Consider the following 14668-nt stretch of genomic DNA (forward strand, 5'->3'; position numbering starts at 1 on the left):
CAAGCTGGTGGGCCCTGCAACCCCAGACTACCCTCTCTTCCCCTGCCACCGACCGTCCCCCATCTCACCCTCTTACTACCCTCTCTTGGCCAACTCCTGGCAGTTCGGTCAAATCTGGAGTACAAATGCGAATGGGGGCACCTCCTCTTGGCTGGGACCCAGGCAAGGAAGTGGCTGGTCCCCAGAATCTGAGCGCTTGTAACCTCTGTGCACATCGCATCCCTCCCTCACTTACACAGGAAGAAACAGAATCCAGAGAGGTTTCCCAGGTCACACAGTAAACTTGGGGCAGGGCTAGAACTCAAGATTTTGGGGCTCAAAGAGCATGTGGCCCAACTGTTCTGAAGAGTGAACCCTCCAATACTTTTGGGGCTGTCTGCCATCTGTGGGCATGCCTCCAGCGACAGAGAGCATGCTGCTTCCTGGGCTGCCAGGAACAGCTACCCCCCCACACACTGTACTAGGTTGGGGGTGGGTGGGTAACCCTGGGCTTCGGCATCTCCAGCGTTGGGGTCTTCTTGCCGATGGAGGGAGTATGGGGGTAGAGCAGGCAACACCCAGGAGTCAGCCCACCTGTCCTGGTCCCGCCCCTAACAGGCTAATAGGTCCCTCTGCACAAATCACTTCCCCATCCCGAACTTTCATTTCCCCATCAGTAAAATGGAAAAAGTATCACATTCCAGGATCTGGTGAGCCACAAAGGGCTCTGTGAAAAATATACTGAACGCCACTGTTAACTGAGAATTTACCATACACCTAGCACCATTCTAAGGTGCTTTTACCAGAATTAACTCATTTATCCCCCCACAATAATGCTGAGATATGAACTTTCATAGGTGAAGAAACTGGGACCCAGGGAAGGGTAGTTCCCAAGTTACCAGTTTGGATGTGTCAGATTCAAACGCAGAGGCCATGCAGCCCTAGTGCAGTGCTGTTTCATAGAACGTTTTGTGATGATGGAAATGTTTTATGTCTGCATGTCCGTCATGGTAGTCAGTAGCCACACGTGGCTAGTAAGCCCTTGAAATGTGGCTGGTGAGACCAAGACACCGGATTGTAAATTTGATTTCATGTTCATGAATTTACATTTAAATCGCCACATGTAGTTGGTGGCTACCATGATGGAAAGCGCAGCTCCAAAACCTGCCCTCTAGACCCAGAAGTACTCAGCGCTCAGAAGGGAAGAGCCTAAAGTGGGAGGGGGTCCTGGAGAAGATTAAGATGGGCTGACGGGGTACTTCCCTGGTGGCGCAGTGGTTAAGAATCCGCCTGCCAATGCAGGGGACACGGGTTCGAGCCCTGGTCCAGGAAGATCCCACATGCTGCGGAGCAACTAAGCCCGTGCGCCACAAGTACTGAGCCTCTGCTCTAGAGCCCGCGAGCCACAACTACTGAGCCCATGTGCCACAACTACTGAAGCCTGCACGCTCTAGGGCCCGTGCTCCGCAACAAAGAGGAACCACTGCAATGAGAAGCCTGCGCCCTGCAACAAAGCATAGCCCCTGCTCGCCACAACTAGAGAAAGCCCGAGTGCAGCAGCGAAGACCCAACACAGCCAAAAATAAGTAAGTAAATAAATAAATTTATTAAAAAAAAAAAAAAAAAAAGATGGGCTGACAGTGTCTACTCCCTTCCTTTGGGCCCGGGAAAACTGGGGCCTGGGGTTGGGCAGGGAGAGGTGACAAGGAGCCCTGGGACTTCTTTAGGTTTTTCATAAAGGCCTCAGGAGAGCTGGGCCTGTCAGCCACTCACTCCTCAGGGAGGATTGGTGCCACCCACCCACGATGTTTTCTTCCCAACCTGGGCTGAGCACTGATGTTCGGAGGGGTGGGGTGTTCAATGGGCAATTTGGGGAGCTCAGGCAGAGCCAGTATAGGAGGACTTTATGGATGGAGGGCAGCCAGGAATGCTTGGCCTCTGGCGATTTGGCCCAGGATGGGGCCAGGGTGTGTGAATGCTCCATGACAATGCCTGCTGTGCTTGGCTCACCTGCCCCTACCTCTCTGCCCAGTCAGGCACACAGGGGCAGGAAGCCTGGCTTGGCCACCACCCCAGGGCTCCTGGGCAGCCCCAGAGTAGCTGCCTGGTCTTGGGATCAGGGGAGGGCCTCACATTTACTGAGCACCCTCCATGGGTCAGGCAGGACTTCCTAGGGAGCTGTCTTCCACCCAGAGCAGCACCTTTTATGCCTGGAATCAATATTTTACACTTTGTATGTGAAGGAACTGAGGCTGAGAGGCAAAGTGAATCATCCTAGTTCATACAGGAGGAAAGTGGCAGATAAGGGGTTTGAACTGGGTTCGCCTGTTCCACAGCCTGGGCTCAAGTTTCTACTGAAGAGTTGCTGCTTTGTGTGAGCATGCGTGGGCCTGTGAATACGTGGGCCCGTGTGTTTACATGAGCGTGTGCATGCGCCTGCGTGTGTGTGTGTGTGTGTATGTGTGTAGTTCCAAACACACAAGGGCCAGAAGTCATTACCCTTTGTTCTCGACCATGGACGCCACACCCTGGAACCTGGATTCACAGTCCTCAAGCCTGGAAAGGCCCAACCTCCCAAAAGGGATGCACTTCTCCCCAAGGCGGCTGCTGTGCTGCCTCCTTCTCACCCTGAGCCCTTCTTGGACCCTGACTTGACCCTTCCCAGGGCCATGTGGCCTGGACAGCCCCTCAGGCTCTGGGTGTGTGGGGAGAGAGGGGACAGGGCTCTGGGCCGCTGCCCTCTTCTCCCCACTGCCCCTTCCCTCTCGTGAGGCTGTGGCCAGGGGCCCAGGGTAGAGGGAGCGCCCAGCTAACTGCCACGTTCTCTGCTTTCCAATTTAAAATCTAATATGGTCTCGCCACTGCAGAGCTGGGGGCTGGAGAGGTGATTAATGAGGCTCTGCTACAGCGTCGCCTGCTGTGTTCTCCACCTTCCCCTGCGGCCCTGAGTTCCCTGCACCTGCCTGCCTGCTGGCCCTGGGACCCCTAGCCCTGCCTGCCCGCAGTTCCTGGTGCTGGACAGGTGGCACAGGAGCTGGGGGCCTGGAGTGGGGCGTTGGGAGAGAGAAAGGGGCTGGCCTTGGACGTGGGGGCAGCAGGACTGACACCCACCCCTGGGGCAGGCTGGAAGGAGAGGAACAACCTGGGCCCTCTTTGGCCTTACCTCCCTCACCAGCTGGTAACTAACCATTCTGCTAACTCCTCGTGATAATGCCAGCTGGCAGGAGTGTGGCCAGAGCAGAGGCGGGACGTGGCCCTGAGCTGGGTGCTCAGGTCAGCCCTCCCCCAGCACCGCCCCCTCAGCAGCAGCAGGGATCATATTTCTCTGAATGGAAAACCTTGGAAATGTCAGCTGGGCTGAGGAAGGCTGTGAAGGCCTTCTCCCTGGAGCTGGTACCAGGGCCGGCTCAGCCCAGGCCAGTGGTGAAGCTGGGGGACAGGGGTTGGTCTAGGGAGGAATGGCCATCCCCTCCATCCTCTGCCCCCTGCCCAATTCCAGGTACCTGCCGAGGAGAGTCCCTCCTAGCCACTGAGCCCAGCGAGGTACCAGGGCCCAAGAATGCGTACCAACCTGGGCCCTAGACCAGCATCTTTGGGCTGTTGCTCCCCCCCCCCCCGCCAATCCCCCCTGCAGTTCAAAAGCTGGCATTACTCCCAGTGCCGTGTTCACCTCTGAGCTAAACGGCCGGCCCGGTAGCCCCAAGATTCTGTGGCCTTTGGTCAGAGGAAGAGGCTCACTCTACGTACCAGGGCCAAAGTGACCTTGTGACCTTTGCCCTGTGGCTACTTTTGTCAGCTACATCTGGGAAGAGATGGATTGAAGGATTTGGCTGCGCCTAGACCCCCAGCTGCCCTGATCCTTAATGCTGAGGTGGGCTCTCTCTCCCCTGGAGGTCACTAGAGTGTCTGTCCTTAGCTGTGAAAGCTGAGGAGACTGGTGAGGGCTTGTCAGAGCCCTGTCTCCAGCATGGAGGTAGCTTTGCCATGGACAGGCTGTGTGACCTTGGGCTTCTCTTGCCCTCTCTGGGCCTGTCTGGTTTTTCATATAGTACTTGGTTCCTGGCTTTTTAGGTTCTTTGGGCAGGTGGGGTGGAGAGTCACAGCCCCTCTACTATCAGTGCCCAACTGCAGGGGTTGATGGAGCCTCACAGTGGGCAGTGGTGAAAGTGGAGGGGGCCTGGCAGGACAGGGGACTGTGCTCTGTTGACTTGCCACTTTCCTTCTGAATGTCACTGGACCCCATACACCTCATCTCCAGTACCTGAAGTCCCTGTGTGTGCGTGGGTAGCCTCATCCAGGTATACTCCCTCCCCTGTCTTCCTCACACTTTGAGCTCCATTCTGTCTCTCCAGCTTCTATGGGGGAGATGCAGGAGGTCCTGCCTTACTTCCAAATGGCCTGCGGAAGAATCACTGGAGGCCTGGGATCTGCCTTTAGAGGTTTGGAGGGGGCAGGGGGAGGGGAGCCTGGGGCCTTCTCCTAGCCCCAGGCAGGTGGCATGGGGCCTAAGCTGCCCCAGGGCATGGGCCCTGCACCTGTGGACAATCCCAGACTCCCCTTGTTTCTATGGCCTGTGGCACTGAGGGGAAAGGGCCTTACCAGCCCAGCACCCGAGCCTGTGAGGCTTCCGAGGCTCAGCTTGTTCTCCCCACTTCCCGGGCAAGCCTGAGTGGGGGAGGGGAGGGGTGCAGAGCAGCTAAAAATAGCAGCAGCAGCTCAAGTCTCCTTGAGGGGTCAGTGGAGCCCAAGACTGGGGAGGAAGCGAGGGGAACAGGCTCTGGGGAGGGGAGAGACCAGACTGAACTGGGACCTGCTGTGCCTACACCCAGGGCCACAGTCCCAGGGTATAGGGACCGAAGGGTACAGATACGCAGGGACGTATGGACGCACACACCCAGGGGTAGATGGACAAGCCAGGCAGAGATGTATCCAGACATGGCTACCTGCAGATCTGGGGCTTCTTCTCCCCCAGACCCCCCGGGAACACCAGATGGACCCAGCTGTGCAGCCCCCAATCCCTCAGACTTCTCTCTTGACTCAACCTTGCTCTGACTTCCAAGGACCCTGCCAGACGGGGTGTGTGTACACCTTGCGTAGAGAGAGCTAAGACCTCCCTCTGTGTCCCTGCCAGTCTCCTCTGCTCAAGGCCCAGGGCAGGGAAGGACCAGGGAGCGCCAGAGGTAGCATCAGGGATACAGGTGCAACAGAGACTAGGCTGAGGGCACCACCCCAGCCTGAGCAGCAGGCTTCTTCCTAGCCTGGGCTGGCAGGCAGGGTGGGGGGATGAGAGGGAGACGGCCGGACCCAGAAGAGCAAGGCTAGGGCTCTGTCAGGAGGTGGAAGGAATGGAGTGGGAGGTGAAGGAAGGTGGACCAGGGGAGGCTGGATAAGCAAATGCACCAATGACCTCTCTCAGGTATGCCTTGTTTGGTCCCACCTTTACACCTTTGCCTGGAGACGCCAGGGGCTCTTCTGTCCTCAAAAGAAGGTGACTCCCTCTCCCCCATTTCCTCTAACCAGCCAGAAAATAGGACCTCACAACAAGAGGGAGGCTGCCAGCTGCCAGACCAGATGTTTCCAATCACTAGCATATCCCCTTGCTGGATATAAATGATATCTAAGAATGTCCATCAGAGCAGCAAGGCAGGGTGAAAGCCCTTAGAAGCACTCTAATCCCAGCCTTCATCCCTCTGCACTGCTAGTCTCAGCTTCCTAGTCAGACCTGGGCCAGCTGGCCCTCACTGCCTGCCCCTGACTTGGGAGTCCAGCCCTGGGCTCCTCCGGCTTCTGATCCAGCCCTTCCAGTGACGACCTGAAAACCAGCCCCTCCTGGTGCTGGGCAGCTCTGGCTACACAAGGACCCTCCTCTTAAGCGGGGCTTCCAGTTTCTTCCCTGTCAGCACCCCTTCTGATTTTCTTTGATTTGGATGCTGTTTTTTGAAAGAGGTGGGACAGAGGCCATGAATTCCCAAGGAAACTGAGGCACAGGAAGGTGACATGATTTGCCCAAGGTCACCCAGCCAGTAAGAGCCAGTATCAGGTTTAAACCCTGGGAGTCCTGGTGCCCTGACCAGCATTCTTCCAATCATGTTCTTCCTTTGGGGCTGCCCCCTCCTCCCGGAGGCACAACTTGGCTCTCCAGACTGCATGATATCCCCCACCCCCCACAGGCTTTGGAGCTCCCTAGGCACCTGCTGGCTGGTGGGACCCAGGCCAGACACTCAGCAGGTGGCTGCCTGGGGCACAAAGGAGCTGGTGCTCAGCTGCTGGGCTGGGAGGGAGAGAGGGAGAAGCTATGGGGGTGGGAATGCGGGAGGGATAGGGGCTGAGAGTGGGAGGGGCAGGGTCTGCTTCTGTGCCTTTTATAAGGAGCGAGAATGCAAAGGGGGTAAAACGGCCTGCAAATGAGCATCTGTTGGGGGTTGCTCTGTGGTTCAGGCACTTTTCACAGGGGCCCTGCAGTTCTGCCCTTGCAGCACATGACCAGCTGGAAGGAGAGTCCTGAGGGTAGAGAGAGGAGCCCGTGGGGAGGGGAGGAGTGGGGGACTGAGGGAGATGCTGAGGTTGATGGGTGCAGGATTCCGGCTGGGCCCCTGGGGACTGCACTGGGGGAGGGGAGAGACCCACAGCTTGGATTCTCCAGCACATGTGGTTTGGTGGCAGGAGGGGCCCTGCACCTGCTCTGCCTTCTTGGGGGGTTAGAGAGACACTCAGACCCAGCAAAGATGGAAAGAGTTGTGATGGGGGGGCACCAAGCAAGGCCTGGCCTAGGGATCCCAGAGGCTCACTGGGCCCGCAAAGACCCCAAAGATGAACTGTCTTGCTACAGATGAGGAACTGAGGCTCAGAGCAGTCCCTGGCCAGGAATATCTTGTCCTTTTGAAGGTGAGTGGTTGGATGCTGTTTAGCATCTTGTTTGTATCGCATTTAATTAAAATCAGAGGGTCTGTGGTCTAGCTGGGGAGGCAGTCACAGCTGAGTTTATTAAGAAGGCAGCTCCCCCTCCAAAATGAGCTTCTTAAGGGCAGGGATTATGTTGCATTTCTGCCTATTAAAGCACCTGATAGGTGCTGAATAGAGGGTTGTTGAATGGAAAAGGAATGGGTGGATGAAGGATGGATGGATGGATGGGCTAAGTTCCTGATGGGTGGTAGTGTTGAGAGAAAAGAGAGAGCCCTCTGGGCTGGATGATCAGGAAAAGAGGGGGTAGTCGAACTGAAATAAACAGAAGGACCCAGGGATAGCATTCCAGGTATGGAAAAATGGCTGAGCAAAAATGTAGAGGTTGGACTGAACAAGGCATGCACAGGGTCTAGGGTTCACCCTAGCACCCTCGCCCAGTCTCTCCGTTGCCCACCTTCCCACACACTCAGTTCCTTCTCATCTCTTGGCAGAGCCCCTTGTCCCTGCTGAGCCCAGCCAGCACCCCTCACCCCCGCCCCTTTCCACCAGCCTGTCTGCCAGCAAGGCTGCAGACTGTGCAGCCTGAGACCCCGGATTGTTGTTGGAGAAGCAGCAGGTTTGTTTACTCCAGAGCCCGGCTGAGAAATCTCAACAATCAATGGCCAACAGCACTGCCTGTGCTGTGGCATCGATCCTCCCCTCCCAGGGCGGGCAGCTGGGTGGCAGGTAGGCAGGTGGAGGCAGGCTTGGTTCCCAGTCCTGTCCAAGATCTGAGCTTCAGGCAAGCTTGAGCCTTCCCCCCTGGGGGCTGGGCCTCAGTGGGGGTGGGGGTGGGGGTGGGGGTAGGTGGGGCAGCCCAGATGCAGGAGAGGAGTGACTCGTATTCTCATTCACCAAGGCTCCTAAAAGATGGGAGAATAAGAGTTACCCAAGGTCACTGGCCTCTGGGCCAAGACTCCAGGGTTCACTTGACTCCCAGTCCCGTGCTACTGGCCTCCAAGTGTCAGAAAAGATGTTTTATTCCTCTGCCCCTAAGGACTGAGCAAGATAAAATGTCCCTAATCTACATCAGTAAGGACTGAGGGTAGACATCAGGAAGATAAACCACTGTCATCATTAGAAACATGCTAGAAGAAAGTTAGGAGCCATTTAATAAGTCTTGGGTCTGTCTGACAACATGGGCTTGAACTTGGCATTCTATAAAATGCAGATAATAGCTTCCATCTCATAGAGATGATATGAGGACTAAACGAGCTACTGTATATAAAGCAGTACAGTGCCTGGCACATAGCTGGTATCTGATAAATGTTTGCTATTATTGTTGCTGCTATTATTATTATTATTATTATTAGGATATTGATACTCTTCTGGGTTCCCATCTGCTTGTACTGAAGCTTTGCCTTAGGGTGGGGGAGTAGACACAGTGCTGGCTGCAGCCAGGTTTTGCAAAATGGGAAGGCACTTTGGAGTAGTCTTATTACTTATTGGCTTTAAACCCAGGGTAAGTGACTTAATCTCTCTGAAGCTCAGTGTTCCTATCTGTAAAGTGGGGATAACTAGTCTCTTGTATTAAAATAGAAAAGGCTTAAAAATGAAAGACTTGGCCCCTGAGGGTTCTGAGCCAGGCCTCATACCTCAATAACATGTTTGTGAAACGATGAATGAATGTACCCCAGGGGGTGGATACACCGCAGGGGCCACTTTTTCGGAGCTGTGGAAGGTTCCTGGACATGAACTGTGGGGGTCCTGGATGACTCCTCTACCCTCACCTTTTCATTCAAGGGCAAGACAGGCTCAGATCTGCTCCCAAGGTTTCAAATTGGTCCTTCCAAGCTCTGTGAGGGTGTCTGAAGTTGAGATGGATGAGGAGGTGATAAAGACAGAAGACATGGGGCTACCCCTCCCTTGTCTCAGTCCTTAAGTTCATGCAGGGCACCTCCTCCCAGCCAGCAGAAGTGGTGGGTACATGCTGTGGGAGTGAGTCAAGAAGCCTAGGCTCTGGGCTTAACTCTGCCGCTGCCTACCTGCACAGCTCATGAATTTATTCAACGTGTATTTAATGCATGCCATGTGCTAGGCTCTGTGCCACTGGGGACCCGAGCAGTGGTGGCACTAGGGCAGCAGGAGAGAGGCTTTAGCCCTCTCAGAATGGCCATCAGCACCCCACCCCCAAGCCACCTCAGGCTGACAGCGTGACAGCTTAATTTGTGGAAGGGAAAAACTAAGTAAAGGCTATAATTTACCGTTGGGATAATTGGCCAACCGTTAGGAAAGGGAAAAAATCCTAACATACAATCTATGTAAAAATAGTGTGCTTGCTACGCAAACTCAGCTTCAAGACACAGTCCCAGCTGCCATGCACCCAGCTCTCCTTTCTAAACAGGCAGCTGACCCTAAACTTCTTCCAGAGAGGAATTCTAGAACTGCCCTGAAATGGAGGGGCTGAGCAAAACAGATTTGGTACCCTTGTTTTTGAGTTCCGTCTTGCTCTTGGAAAGAAGCATCAGGCAATCAGGTGCTCGCGACCCAACAAGATGGGTAACCTGATGGGGGAAAGCCAGGGGATGGTGGGAGCACGGAAGAATCCCCTGAACCAGGCTGGAGGTCAGGTGAGGCTTCCCCTGAGAAACCATATAGTAGATGCCCTATAAATATGTGCAGAAGAAGTGCATGAAGGGCCAACTAAGCTGGGACCTGAAGCATGAGATGGAGTGAGCCAGGTTGGCCCAGGAGGGGAAAAGAATTCCAGGCAGGAGGAACAGCAAGAGACCAGAAGCTGTTGAAAACATGGATAGTTTGGGGAACTGACTGGCCTGGCTGGGTAAATTGGCTTCCCGCCGGAATTAGTGTGAAAGGGGCCTTGGAGACTTCCTAGCGCCTGCTCCCCACCTCCCAGCTGCTGACTAGGGCTGGTAGCATTGTCTCCTCAACACCAACCCCCCGCCCCCAAGCCTCTAACATACACAGCCTGGCTCTTCCTCCCTGAGAGGAGGCCAGTAAGCTGGGGACCCAGAAATCTGCATGACTTGACAGCCTTTGGTGGCCCTAATGTGCTTCCAGGCTTGGCAACCACCAGGTTGGTGCACCCTTAAATTGAACGCTCCAGGAGGTGGAGACCCACAGAGGACAGAGACATGCCTGAGGACAGACAGGTAGCCTGAGGCTCTTAACCATCTGAAGTGAGAGGTTGCTTCACTAAAGTAATCCTTACCTATAGCCCTTTTCCACACCCTCTTTCTTATTTGGGGGTTGGGGTACCCAGCTCTGACAGCTCTGCCCAGGTCGGGGCGCAGCATCCCTGAACTGAGCCCAGCCTGGCAAACGGGGCCTGAAGAGGCTTGGAGAGGTGGGGACAAGGAGGGTGGGAGGAGGCTGGCACGCTTGGGCACCTAGGGCTGGGTGGAGGGAGGGGCTAAGGAAGGAGGTTTGTTGACATGCCCCCCACCATTCAGGCAGCCATGGTGGGAGGGGCACAGAAGCTCTAATTAAGCCCAGTTTCTAATTAAACCCAGCCCCTGTGTCTCCTCAATCCCCATTAGCGCCCCATGGTGTCTCCAAGGCATTTTAAGCTGCCACCCTGCTGAGGAGGCTGGGACCGCTGCCAGGGCCTGCCTAGCCTGATGAGCTTAGGCCCGTGAGGGGCAAAAAGCCAACCAGACGTCCCCTCCAGTCCGTGGCAGTTTCTGGGTCCTCCAGTCTCCTCAGAAAGCCAGGGGAGCCTCCTGCCCGCCATGTCAACCTCTGGGGCTCTGAGTGCAATCTAGACTGTCTCCCACTGAGGCTTGTCCCCAGCACTCCCCAAAGTGCCAGGCTGGGCAACAGGGAGAAGGGCTTGGTGCTAGTTTTGGCTGTAGCCCCCAGACTCAGGAATATTCTGTCAGACTCCAGCACCTACCACAGAGTCTGCAGGAAACGGCAGTTACCATTTTATGTTAAGGCAGCCCTGGTTTGTTAACTCTTTCAGCACTAGGGCTCCTGGAGGCCAAGCCTTCCTCCTCTTCTTGCCTCCCAGACACGGTCTCCCAGTTCTTGGCACAGAGAGCAACTCATACTTGCTGTCCCCTCCCTCACTCTTCCCACCACATACTCCATCAGAGTTCAGAGAGGGGGAGCATCAGGTCCAAGGTCACACAGCCAGTGGAGGCAGCCTCTACCTCTGGAGACCCAAACCCCACCCCAGTTTCTGCTGCTTCCACCTTCACAATCTCCCCAGGCCACATTCACACATGCAGAGTTTAATTAACTTTATTGATATTCAGAAATTAGGAGAATGACTAAAGGTAATTGCTCATTAAAAATCATTACACTGACACAGCAGGCTCAAGCATACGCCGCCCCTCCCAAACCGCTTTCCTCTCCCCTTGTGGCAGGATCGCTGGGTACCAACTGTGGGTTGAGAGGACCACCGGTGGCTCATGGTGCCCCTCAAGCCTCAGGCCGATCGTTCCCCCGCAGCTGCAGAGGGAATAGGGGACTGAACCCATGGGGTTGAGCCTGGCCCAGCACGATCTCGCCCTGCCCCTGAGGTCTCCACCTACCCCGCCTCCTGCCACTTCTGGGCCGCTTCCGGCAGCATCCAAGCCTGTCTCTCTGCCTAAATGTGAGGAAAGCTGAGGCTCCCCTCTCGAGGCCACGAGGTGGAGGGATGCACCACCCAGCCACAAAGGCTCACAGGCCGAGGTCTTTACTGCTCCGGGCCTGCCTTCTCATTGCTGAAGCCCCCAGGAGCCCTGAGATGGCCAAATGCATTGCCTGCCAGTGAGACCACTCAGTACCCAAACGACTGGGACCTTGCAGCCCCGCTGGGAGGAAGGGGTGTACCAGGGCTGGCCCAGGCCAGGCCTTCTTTCCTCAGGCCTGGCATTGCCAGGCTCCTTCCTCTTCTCCCTTGGGGAGTGAAAATAAAGATCTTTCCAAGCAGGCAGACCCCTATCCCACATACCCCTTGGGGGAGAGGTCTCGTGGGCATTGGGGCGGTCCGGATGGTCAGGGAGGGGCACTGGCTGCACACACACAGACTCTCTGCCACAGAGTGAACAGGTTCTTCTCAGCGCTCACACCCACAAGTCTAGCGAGGCTCCCCGGACTCCCAGCCACACCAGCCATCCTCCTGGAGACCCGCAGTCTCACTCCAGCCCTGCAGGGAGCTTTCTGGCAGAGGCTGCACCGCACACTAGCAGCCTTACACACTCCTCACACCACTCACTGCTGAGCCCTCATGCAACATCCAGACCTTCTGAAGCCCAGACACACTCGGACCCACTACTCTGGACACTCTGGGCCCTGATTACATTCACACACAGACCCACACACCCACACAGGAGGTTTCAGACCACAGGCCCTGCACCCCAAGGGAAGCTGTCCAGCACAAGGACATGGCCCAATCACAAGAAATGTCCCGAACTCCCAGGGACATTTTCGGACAGCTGGGCCAGGATGCGAGCTTTTTCTCCCCCCTCTCCCTGCCCTGGCCCCGTAGGGCGTTCAGGACTCTTTCCCTCTTCCGCAGTGGGAACACATGGCACTGAGTTCCTGGAGCCACAAAAGAACCCGGCCTGGGCAGCCAGGGAGCAGAGTGAGCACACCTGGCTGCATGTGACTGGAGCCAGAGGCTCAGAGAGGGGCTTCCACGTCTCTGGGGACGCAGAGTGAAGAAAACCGTGGCCCAGGGGCCCAACCTGGCCCCGGCCCCACCGCCCTGAGCTCCAACGAGGCCTGGAAAGATGGAGCGAAGAGGTTAGAAACTCCCACCTTCTCCCCCCTCCACATCATGCCCTACGAACCATACTCCTAGGGATGGCGGGTCCCAACGTCAAGCAAGGTTTCGGTGATCACACCAGCCACTGGCTGCAGTGGAAGAAAGACGTGGGTGTCCATAGTTTTGAGAGCGTTTGTTTGAGCCAGGGCAGGTCCCGCCGAGAGTTGGAAACCTTCCTTCCCCGAGGCACAGAACCCCCATCCTCTCCCTAACATTCCCTCGCTGCACACTCCATGGCCAAGCTTCTCTCGACCCGAGACCAATGAAGTTGGATATCTGACTGCAAGCGGGGGACCGCGGACCGCAGGGTGAGGTACCAGTCCTCCTGCGAAGAGTCTGCAGCCATGGGGTGGGGAGGGGCCGAGCAGGACGGCAGGCAGGGAGGTAGGAAGAGCTCCGGGCGTGTGCAAGAATGGAGGGTGCAAGGAAAGGACTCCGGGGAGGACAAAGTCTCTATCTCAGGACCTCAGCTGTTGCAGCCCAGGGCAGAGTGAGGAGCCGGACAGGGGTCCCCGGAACCCCCGAGTTTCTCCCTGGAATTGTACTCTAAATCCCGACTCCGGCGTGGCAGCGCCAAGGCGGAGAGACGTGAGCGAAGTCCCAAATCCGGGTCCGGCAGCCATCCGGCCCCGTCCCTCCGCAGTGAGAGGCCTCGGAACGGGTGGCAAAGTCGAACGAAGTTTGGCGGGCGACAACGGAGGCGGGACCCTGGGCCGCCAACGGGACCGTCCCGACTCACCGCCCTGTGCTCTGCCCCACCCCGGCACGCGCCCCAGCGCTCCCAGGCGCCTGGAGTGTGGAGAGGTAGCGAGCGGGTAAACGCGAGAGTGTATGCGGGGAGTGGGTGGCGTGATGAATTGCAGCTGAAAAATCCCATTAGATCCGGAGAGATGATTAAAGGCGAGGTCTCGGTCGGGTGCGAATGGCGGGAGCAGCGGCAGCTTCCCGCCCGCGGAGCCCGTGCCCCGCCCGGCTCGGCCGGCGCGGGGGTCAGCGCAGCCGGCGGAGCGCGGTGCCTGGGCTGGGCAGCCAGATGCGCGGAGTTTAGCGCGGGGATGGTCCTCTCTTCCCACCCCCGGGACCCTGCCCCTGTCCAGTCCTGCCGCCGGACGCCGGGGTCCCTTACCGTGAGCCAGGAGCGCCAGCAGCGAGGGCAGGAGCAGCAGGTCTGCCGGGCGCATGGTGCCGGTAGCGGCCGCGCCCCAGGTCGGGGCCGCGATGGGAGGGCTGGGAGCTTGGCGGGGCTTGGGTGCGGGTCCTGCCGGGGAGTGGGAGCGTGGCCGCAGCCGCCGCCGGCGCCTGACAGAATCAGCACCACGGCCAGCGCCTGGCGTCGGCGCCGGGGATCGCCGCGCGGGGCTGGGGGCGGGGGCGCGGGAGGAGCGGCTTACCGTAAAGTCTCTAGCAAAGGCGCAGAAGACCCGGCGGCGGGAGCACAGGCTCCCGCGCCGCCGCCAGCTCAAGGGAAGGACTTCCCTGCTAATGTGGGCACAAGGCCCCCGCCCTTCCGCGCTGCCCACGCCCAGCCAAGCCTGCTGCCCTCTCCCCCATTAGCAGCCTGCTGAGGACGTGGGGTTCTAACCCGATTCTCCGTGAGAGAGCAACCCTCTCACCATCTCTCCCCACCCCATCCTGGCACCTGAAGGCGCCAAGGGTGACCTGGGAAGACGTCCGCGAGTGAGGCAGCTGGCGAGGCCCGCGTGCCCTTGTGGCAGCTTCGTCCTGGGCCTATAATGAAGATGGCTTTTGAGCGTACAAAGGACAATAATTTATTACTTTGTGTTCAATAAATGCCAGGGCTCCAGGCAGCTGCAGCAGCAGCAGCAAACTGTGCTCACAGAAAAACTTAATTATTCTGATATTATAGTTAAAAGCCAGTGGCACTCGTGTCCTGGGAAGACATTCTACACTTGGCAGGAGCCAACCTGGTCAAACTGTGGGAAGCTGAAGGTAATATCCTGAGTCCCCATGCAGCCCTGCATCTCCAGTACCCTGCCTTGGCCCCCCTATAGGACCAGAGAAGCCACA

General features: G+C 57.1%; 1 protein-coding gene across 4 annotated transcripts in view; it reads right to left on the bottom strand.

Moving 5' to 3' along the window:
* SEZ6 (seizure related 6 homolog) overlaps positions 1-13821 on the bottom strand; it is a gene marked incomplete at its 5' end in the record, with an annotated part of 44594 nt that extends 30773 nt beyond the window's left edge. For all 4 annotated transcript variants that reach the window (XM_081219562.1, XM_081219561.1, XM_081219560.1 and 1 more), the window contains one exon: positions 13767-13821. In XM_081219562.1, coding sequence (XP_081075688.1) covers positions 13767-13821 — 55 coding nt within the window. The remainder of the gene's footprint in view (positions 1-13766) is intronic.
* Between the last annotated feature and the right edge of the window lie 847 nt (positions 13822-14668).

Source organism: Mesoplodon bidens (assembly GCF_964165515.1).
Source record: "Mesoplodon bidens genome assembly, chromosome: 19".
Taxonomy (NCBI): Eukaryota; Metazoa; Chordata; class Mammalia; order Artiodactyla; family Ziphiidae; genus Mesoplodon; species Mesoplodon bidens.